General features: G+C 26.8%; 1 protein-coding gene across 1 annotated transcript; it reads right to left on the reverse strand.

Moving 5' to 3' along the window:
• Nucleotides 1-651: 651 nt before the first annotated feature.
• LOC108323639 (fe(2+) transport protein 1-like) lies at nucleotides 652-2,637 on the reverse strand. The gene is made up of 3 exons (XM_052869995.1): nucleotides 1,995-2,637; nucleotides 1,512-1,661; nucleotides 652-968 (listed from the first exon to the last, which is right to left on the reverse strand). The coding sequence occupies exons 1-3, from the start codon at nucleotides 2,604-2,606 to the stop codon at nucleotides 663-665; spliced, it is 1,068 nt and encodes a 355-aa protein (XP_052725955.1). The 5' UTR covers nucleotides 2,607-2,637; the 3' UTR covers nucleotides 652-662.
• Between the last annotated feature and the right edge of the window lie 6,542 nt (nucleotides 2,638-9,179).

Below are 9,179 nucleotides of genomic sequence, written 5' to 3' on the forward strand. Positions count from 1 at the left end.
CGCAAAAAAGAGTGAGAGTTGTTCAACTCATTAATCCTTCTCATGAGAAGAAAAAACAAAGAGAAAAACAGGTAACATCACACATTTGACTCTCTTGTTGTTTTTATTATACATATAGAGATAAAATTATAAAACTGAGATTTTTTTTAATTCAAACAATTAACTTTGTAATTATTAACTTATAATTAATGCAAAATAATGTTATTTTGTATTTTGGAATATAACAATTGAAAAGATTGTTATAATAATAAATAATAATGTTATTAATATTCATAATAAAATTTATAATAACATTAGTTTATAATAATAAAAATAATTTAGTTATTTTATAAATATATCGTTTAATAATTTTTTAAAATTATCAAATCACTCATGACCAACTTTCTGTTCACTCCCCTTTATCTTTTCGCTCATTTACATCCTTTCCCAGAACTAAAATCACTCCTTAAATAACAACTATTTTGTCTTTACTGGAGGCCGTTAGGAGGACGTTACAAACTCGCCAACCATCATGGAATGCAAGCAAAATTTTTAGAAAACTCGTGTAAGCAGCTAAAATTTTGATATAAATAAATTGAACCTACATATAATACAGCTAAAATTTTGATAAAATAAATTGAACCTATAAGGAAAGAAAAACTACGACTTTCTAATCTACAAAATTATGCCCATATTGCCATGACTGACATGCCGCCAGCACCTAGTAAAACTGCCACAAATGCTAGAGCCATTATCTTTGTACTGCCTTGTATCTTAGACCCCATAAAATCAGGAGCCAATAGTTCAACCAGTGCCATATAGTTCAAAAGTCCTGCAGATATAGCATTCAGAACCCCCTCTACAATAAGCGACTTTGAATTAGTGTCGCTGTAAACATTCGACAATGCGATCCCCAATACAATTCCCAATGGAGTTGTAGTTGAGAAGAAGAAAACCATTATAGCTTTCACCTTCGTTCCATATTCAGCCTGTCACAAAAATATCAAACTATTCTCACTCACTTCTTTAAATGCAACCACAAAATTATATCTTCTTAAATCACACTAACATTCATTTCTTTCCTTAATAAAAAGATACTAAAATTCTAATAATTAGTTAATAAATTTAATTATATATTTTTAATTATTTATTTATTTTCATAATAAAACAAAAAAAAAAACATAACTTTTAATATTTGTGAAAAACAAATTATAATTGGTAAGGGTATATATAAAGTTATTCACCAATTCCTTAATTAAGGTTAATACATTTCATCATGTATCGTTCCAGCTGCAAATACATTTTTTATCTCCTAGAAAATAGTTAGCTCTTTTGAATGCTTTTATTGTTAGTGAAAAAATTACATGTATGATTCCCAATTTCGATAAAAACGATGTAAATTTTAGTAAAACACAATGATCTACATTGAAAAAATATTTCTATTATTAGAGTGAGTTAAAGTGTATTTAATCTTTTCTTTTTTCTCCTAAATTGCACAACTAAATTATAGATGGTGAGATAAGATGACTGACCTGAAGTATAGAACCACCTAAGCCCATTCCTTCAAACATTTGATGGAAGCATATCGCAGCAATGAGAGGCCTAATCGTGCATGGATTCATCGAAGCTCCCATTGACAAACCAATCACCACTGAGTGCACCACAATCCCTAACTCCAACACCTAAATCATTCATCAAATGTTAAAGTACTCTAAAACAACCATAACAATTATAAAAACTATTTCAAATCACTCTCAATTGTTTTATTAGATTAATTAATAAGGACATTTTAACTAAATATATATCTATTAAATTAAATGTCTTAATTAATTTATATTCAATAGATTTAAACCTGATTAAGATATGGAGATTCCAGTTTAATTTGGGAAAATAGAAACCTAATTGTCATTGTTGTGTTGATATATTTTACTTAAGCTTTGACAACATCATTTCATTTGATTTTAAAAAAATTAAAACTACAATTGTTAATTTTTGATATTGAAAAGATAACTAACCTGAGCCACAACACGAAACCTCAACAACTGTCCGGCATCCACGATATTTGCATCTCTATCTGCATGTGCAGGCACATCATGTCCATGACCATGACCGCATACTTCCACTTCCTTCCTCTCTCCGGCTTCAAGGGAAGCGGAACCGTTAGCGTTAGCGGTAGTGGCAGCGAGCTTCTTCTTGAAGAAACTGATGGAGTAGGAATCAACGACGAGAGTGAGAACCGCGGATAACATGGCGATGAAAGTGGTGAACGGAAACTTTCGCCACGGACGTTCCGGCAGGCACTCCGAAGTGAGATCTTCAAAAGAGTCCGGCAGCACATGCATATAACCTGTGGCGAGTATCACGCCGGAAGCGAAAGCCTTCACGAGTACGAAAAGGTCGCGGTCCGGTCGCAGCGCGGGAACAGACCGGGAGAACAGGGGAATCGAAACTCCGATCACGCTCGTAACAAGAATACTGAATATGGCTATTACCTTAAGTTTCAACGACTCCGCCTTGTCCCGACAGCCTTCATCCCTAGCGTTGCATTGCTCCGCCGTGGTAGGAAGCGCCTCCGCCAGGAGAAGAAAAACGATGGCGGTTATTATAACTACAAGACGAGGTGCCATGGGAGACTAAAATTGAGTGTGAGGAAGAGTACGTGAGAATGAAAGGTGTTTTTGGAAAAATATTAAATGTTTCTAAAAGCAAATTATTGAATAGCAACCAAGCCTTTTAATAGTGATGTGAAACTAACGTTGCTCTCACTAAATATACGTAACGAACTCAACACAATTGTAACAAATTTGGATGCTCGTGTCTGCGTGTGCTAGGTGTGGGCCTCCACACACTTTCACTGTTTCACTTCCATGCTGACGCTAGTGTTCCACATGGTGCAACTTTTTCGTTTGCAATCTTTCACGTGCCGAGAAAACTTTGGTAAAAACTCAAAAACCACTGGGCTTGAAAACCATAATTAGGTGTAATATTCTATAATTAACATTGTTAATTTCATGTTTATTAAAAACATGGAAATAAATAAAAATATTTCTTCGTATTTCAATATTTTATTAATTGAGATTTGTTAATCAATTAAGTTTTCATTACTTCATTATTGCAAAATATGTTTTAAAATGGAAACTTTTTATGATCACAAAAAATAACTGATCTGTACTGTACTATAGTTAACTGTATTATATTATAATAAAAGAAATTGATCCACTCTTACTAAAAGTTCAGTATACTGTTTTATGATTCAGTTTTTAAAAACTGAACTTATAACACTTTCAGTTCAGTTAACTGTGAGAACTGTATCTATTCTTTCCTCTTCTTTAGTTCTCGTTCAACTGCCAAGAAAACGTTAATTAATATTAAAATATCAACAAAAGAAATTGTTCACATAAAAAAATTAATAATTAATTTTTTAAGACAAAATTTTTTTATCACAAATTTTTATATTTTTTATCAATAAACATATATTACTTTTTAAATAATATTATTTTAAGTAATAAAAGTAAAATATATTTTTTTTAAATTTAATTTTATTAAATGATTAATTAAAATATTAAATTTATACAGTTCAAAGTTAGAAGACTAAAAGTAAAAATAAATAAATAAAATACCAAAACTCAGTTTTAAATATTTACGTGATGAAAACATGTTATATACTTTAATATAAGCAGGAAAAATAATGTAATATTCATATATTTCAAGAGAGAATTGTGATTTGTTATAACAGTTAAAATAAATCAAATTATATATTGTTATAACATAAAAATGGAGAATAGTATAATATTATTTTTAAAGGGGATATAATTTACTCTTAACAAATATAAAATTAACTTAAATATTAAAATTCAAAGTTAATTATATATGTTTTGAAAAAATATTAAAATAAATTTCAATTAAAAAGAACATGTTATATTATTTAGTTTAAAAATTAGTATAATTCAGTTTAAAATTAGTACAATTCAGTTTAAAATTAGTATAATTAATAGTTCAGTTTAGTTTATATTGTAGTTTAGTACAATTTAGTATTATAGAAATATCAAATGACAAAAAAAATTAACAAACGTTTATTAGGAGTAACTTTTTTAGTATCATCTTTTATTATATTATAATAATTAATAAATATTAGTTTAATTTTTACATAATAAAATATAAATAATAAATAATTGATTAATAAAACAATTTTATGAGGCAACAAAATAAATATAAATAAAAAATTATTTTAAAATAAAATAAGTAGATAAAAAGATAAAATAAATTATATACACATATAAAACAAAAAAATATAAATAAAAAATTAAAAAAATAAATATAAAAGTAAAATAATATTCATGACAAAATAAATATAAATAAAAAATAATAAAATAAAATAAATAATAAAATAATTTCCATGCACATATAATAATAAAAGAAATATAAATAAAATAGAAAATAATAATATCAAATAATTAAAAAAGTTAATTTGTAAGACATTTATGAATAAAATAAAATAAAAATATTAAAATAAATTTCAATTAAAAAGAACATGTATTGTTATACTATTCAGTTTAAAAACTAGTACAATTCAGTTTAAAATGAGTATAATTCAGTTTAAAATTAGTATAGTTAGTAGTTTAGTTTAGTTTATATTGTAGTTTAGTACAATTTAGTATAGTTCAGTTCAGTTTGATAAAACAAAAAACAGTTCAGCTCAGTTCAGTTTAGACAAATTAGTTTTTAGTTCAGTACAAATTTTAGTAATACAGTGCAGTTCAGTTCTATTTTCCCACCTCTAAAAACACCAATATCATATAGGGACGTAAATTTGACATTAGAAAGTAAAAAAAATGTTAATTTACGTCGAAAATAATTCTTTCGACGTTCTTCTCGCAAGGTCACGCCTTCTCCGCTCAACTAAGGTTTTTCTCTGAAATTGGAAGTGCAAACCTTTTAACATTTGAAAGTGCACTTTCAAACATAAATTAACGATGAAAAATTCATTTTGTGACGTCTCTTGTTTGTGTTTTTTTAATAAAAGATTCATTTTTATCGAACCTAAAAAGTAGAAAACCGGTTTTGACATTTTATATATTTAAAACTCATGAGCAAAGTCTAAACTAATCACAATTCAAACTATAAACTAAAGCTATCACAACTCAAACTAAAAACTAAACCTATCAAAATACAAAGTATTGAAAGTAAACTATGGTATCTTCTAACTCCATCCCTCCAAAAGATATGTTACTCATTCTTGTCATTTCTTCATCATTGTGGCCTCTGTTTGTTGAATCGTTGCAAAAACAAGACAACTTTCTGACAACAATTGACATCGAAATGTGCACTTTTGACCTCTCTTGTGTGTTTTTTTAGTAAAAGATTCATTTTTACAGTTTTACCAAACCTGAAAAACAGAAAACCAATTTTGACATTTTATATATCTAGAACTGGTATGAACAAAGTTTGAACTAATAACAATTCAAACTAAAAACTAAAGTTATCAAAACACAAAGTATTGAAAGTAAACTATTGTATGGCCTAACTCCATCTCTCCAAAAGATATGTTGCTCATTCCTGCCATATCTTCATCATTGTGGCCTGTGTTATTGGTGATGAATTGTTGAATCATTGTTGAAACAAGACAATTTTACTATATTTGTATTTTAATGTTCAAAGTTGAATGTGATTTGTAAGATGTGAAAGATATATTATTATCTTAGTCTAATCATCTATAATTCCTGCTCGGATAGTCTTGATCCAATACATGATGTAATACCCACATGTCTAGGAATCTGACTGCTTGTTACACTAAACATGACAAAGAAAATAGTCAAATATGAAGGTCTAAATTTCATATACAAAAATTAATAAGTTAAAGATCAATGAAGCCCATCTTTGGATAGATTATTTGAATTTGATGTGCTCTTAGCCTACCCACAACTCTAATTAAATTTGAAACATTTGAAACATAGGTTAATATATTAATATCATAATGAATTGATATGAAAGAATGTAATACTTACGTTTGTAACAAGGATTTAAGTTAGTTTTCATCTTCCTTTGTAGGGAACAAAATCATACAACTTAGCATTGACTTGGTATGATCACCATCATTTGCCAATAGCCCCTATCATAAATCACAAATAGTTAGTGGACTAATTAAATCTTTATAAAACTGTATAATAAGTAACATGTATACTCATCAATGTATGGCATGATATACATCTATCTTTTGGACTCAACCATCCATGTTTGCATATATGATTACTTGAATTCTATTGTGTTTCGAGATGGCTGGATGGTTTAAGGTTCAAATAAGTCATCATGGATGTCTGACTTTGGTCCACAATGATAGTGTCCATGTACCTAGAATAATAAAGTTAAGTGTGTGTGTGTATATATATATATATATATATATATATATATATATATATATATATATATATATATATATATATATATATATATATATATATATATATATATATATTAAAAAGTAACAATTTGAATATTTAAAAAGGCAAGACAATGAAAATATTACATGTACCATAGTTGTATGATTGAAATGTTTAACATCTTTTCTCCATCAACGACCTTCAGTGCATCATTTAGAGTAATATACAATGGCACATGACTCTGGAGACCAAATACTCTTAAGTCTCACTTCAGCTATACCGACACTTTATTCAATTTATGTTATTTTCTCATAAACTTGGATATATGTTCATCCTCTTTTCTTGCCTCATCATCTTCATGGCTCACTCAAGATGGTAAAACTGAAATAAACATTTTAAAAGTTATGAATCATTTATTTCTCTTGGACATAAAAATATTAAGAATAACAATATAATATCTTTGGTGGCGAATATATGACATGATCAAAGCTTTAGGTCAAGTTATAAATGTACCTAAGGTCTCCCCCACAAATTATATTTCAAAAGTTGATAAATGTACTTGAGTGTAGGATCTATAACTTCATCAATTGTCACCCAAGCATAATAGAGCAATAGAGGAACACCATGTGAGATTTTCTGCTCTGAACCCACATGAATCAAGACCAAACCATGTAAGAAAATCAAATTGAAAGATATAAGTAAAATACACATTAAAAAATAAAATCACCGAAACTGATATCTCTATTATTAAACACCAAAATATATAAAAAATCCTTAATCTAACAACTCTCACCTTCTCATCAATAATTTCAATGCATTTTTCTCACGTCTCATTATCATAAAAAAAATGTATTCATACACTAATTTTTAATTGATATCCAAATATATATTTTTACCATATTAATTAAATTAAATCCTTATGTGTATTATTAATTTTAATTAAACACAATTTTCAAAAATTCATTCTTAAATGTTTTACACTTACAAGTTTTTATTTTTAAAAGCACAACAACAAATATTCTAATATATGTCATCATATTTATCAAATACATATTTCATTTATCCACATTTTCATGTATTACAAATCTATTATACAATAAAAATTAACTTTGTTATTTAATAATTTTTTCATTAATTCGTGAGTTCGATTTTTTTATTATTTACAAAAGTTGTGACATTAAATACATTTAAATTACTTATTTTGTCTATTTATAAGTTTTCTTCATCTTCTGTTTTTTTAATTAAAAATAAGGAAACATTAATATTACATCTTTCAATTCAACACAGCTAATTAATTACTTAACAAAATATTTATTTTTCTAAAAAAATATTTTAAAAAAATATTTTTATAATTAATTATTTCTTAAAAACTATATATTTTTCTAAATAAATATTTCTTAAAAACTATATATTTTTCTAAATAAATATTTCTTAAAATAATTAAATTTTGAACTACAGTCCCCCAAAACTGAAATCTGAATTGCTATGCTTTACGTGTATTCTTTTTTATGCAAGGCATGGTATCTGTGTAATATTTTTATATTATATATAGTCTGCTAACTTTAGAATATGTTACGGAAGTTAAAATAACATAAGACATGTTGCTAGGTTTTTTTCAGAAAAAGAAAGTTTTTTGATAAAATAATTACTTATTATAATTATTAACATATTTGAGTAAATATATCTGAAAAGTCATTTTACGAAGGTAAAAGAAAGTAGAACAAACCCATACTTTCAATTTCTAAGGAAACAATTTCTTCCTGCACTTCCTTTCCTTTTCTTCCAACAGCCCCATAAAACATGAACATCCCAAATTATCCTTCCGTGTGCAATTTGAAAATACATTCAGAACTGTGTAATCCGGAAATATATTTTATATTGTAAGATTTGGAATGTATTTAAAAAATACATTATATTTAAATTATTCTTAATAATACTAAAGAATATTACTAATAAATATAATACAATGAATTAGATAATAAATGATAAATAGAAAAATATTCTTTAAATATACGTAAAATTATTTTTATTGATCATGTTCATGACCAATACACTCCTCCACATTTAATCAACCAATTATAGTATTGTCATCAAAATATTTCAATTACCCTTAGTAATATTAAAAAAATAATTTTACTAATAAATACAATAAATATAGACAATAAATATAATCATATTTTATTATTATAATTAATAGTAATATGTTAATAATAATAATAATAAAATAAAATACTATATATATATATATATATATATATTTTAATCTCCAAATATATTTTGGATTATACCATCCAAAATAAATTAGAAAGGTTATATAATCCAAAATGTAATTTTGGATTTTGAAATATTAGGCAATCCTAAATATGTTTTTCCAATTATAGAATCTGAAATATTCAGATTCAGAAATAGATTCTAAATTGTGTAATCAATATGATAAAAACCTAAAAAAAAACATTTTCTATAACATCCCATCCATCATTCAATCGGTGAAATAATGACAAATTGATGTATTTGCTCTTTTTCGTGTGAAAAGAATGAGAAAGCTTGAAGAAAAAGGAAGTAGAAAGCTTTTTTAATATAGAGGGTGCACGAGCTTGAATGGGGAGGTGTGCCGGAAACAATGGAAACTCGGAGTGAGGAGTGAGCGAGATAGGGTTAAGGGTTTAAACTTAACTTTAATGAAGGGTGTTTTGGGGATTAATAGTTTTAAAGGGGTGCAGGAAGAAAAACGGGAGGTCCTGGTAGAAATGACCTTCTAAAGAAAGCAATAACGGAGGCCCATTGGAGCGGAATAAAGCCCGTGTATGTGTTCCGAACTGTATC

The sequence above is a fragment of the Vigna angularis genome, chromosome 1 (genome assembly GCF_016808095.1).
Source record: "Vigna angularis cultivar LongXiaoDou No.4 chromosome 1, ASM1680809v1, whole genome shotgun sequence".
NCBI classification, from domain to species: Eukaryota; Viridiplantae; Streptophyta; class Magnoliopsida; order Fabales; family Fabaceae; genus Vigna; species Vigna angularis.

Excerpts from the sequence above, each read along its gene's own strand:
- LOC108323639 (XM_052869995.1), bottom strand. The coding sequence starts at position 2,606 with ATGGCACCTCGTCTTGTAGTTATAATAACCGCCATCGTTTTTCTTCTC. Across the intron at positions 1,662-1,994 it reads GGTTTCGTGTTGTGGCTCAG|GTGTTGGAGTTAGGGATTGT; the intron begins GTTAGTTATCTT and ends TGAATGATTTAG. Across the intron at positions 969-1,511 it reads TAGGTGGTTCTATACTTCAG|GCTGAATATGGAACGAAGGT; the intron begins GTCAGTCATCTT and ends TTTTTGTGACAG.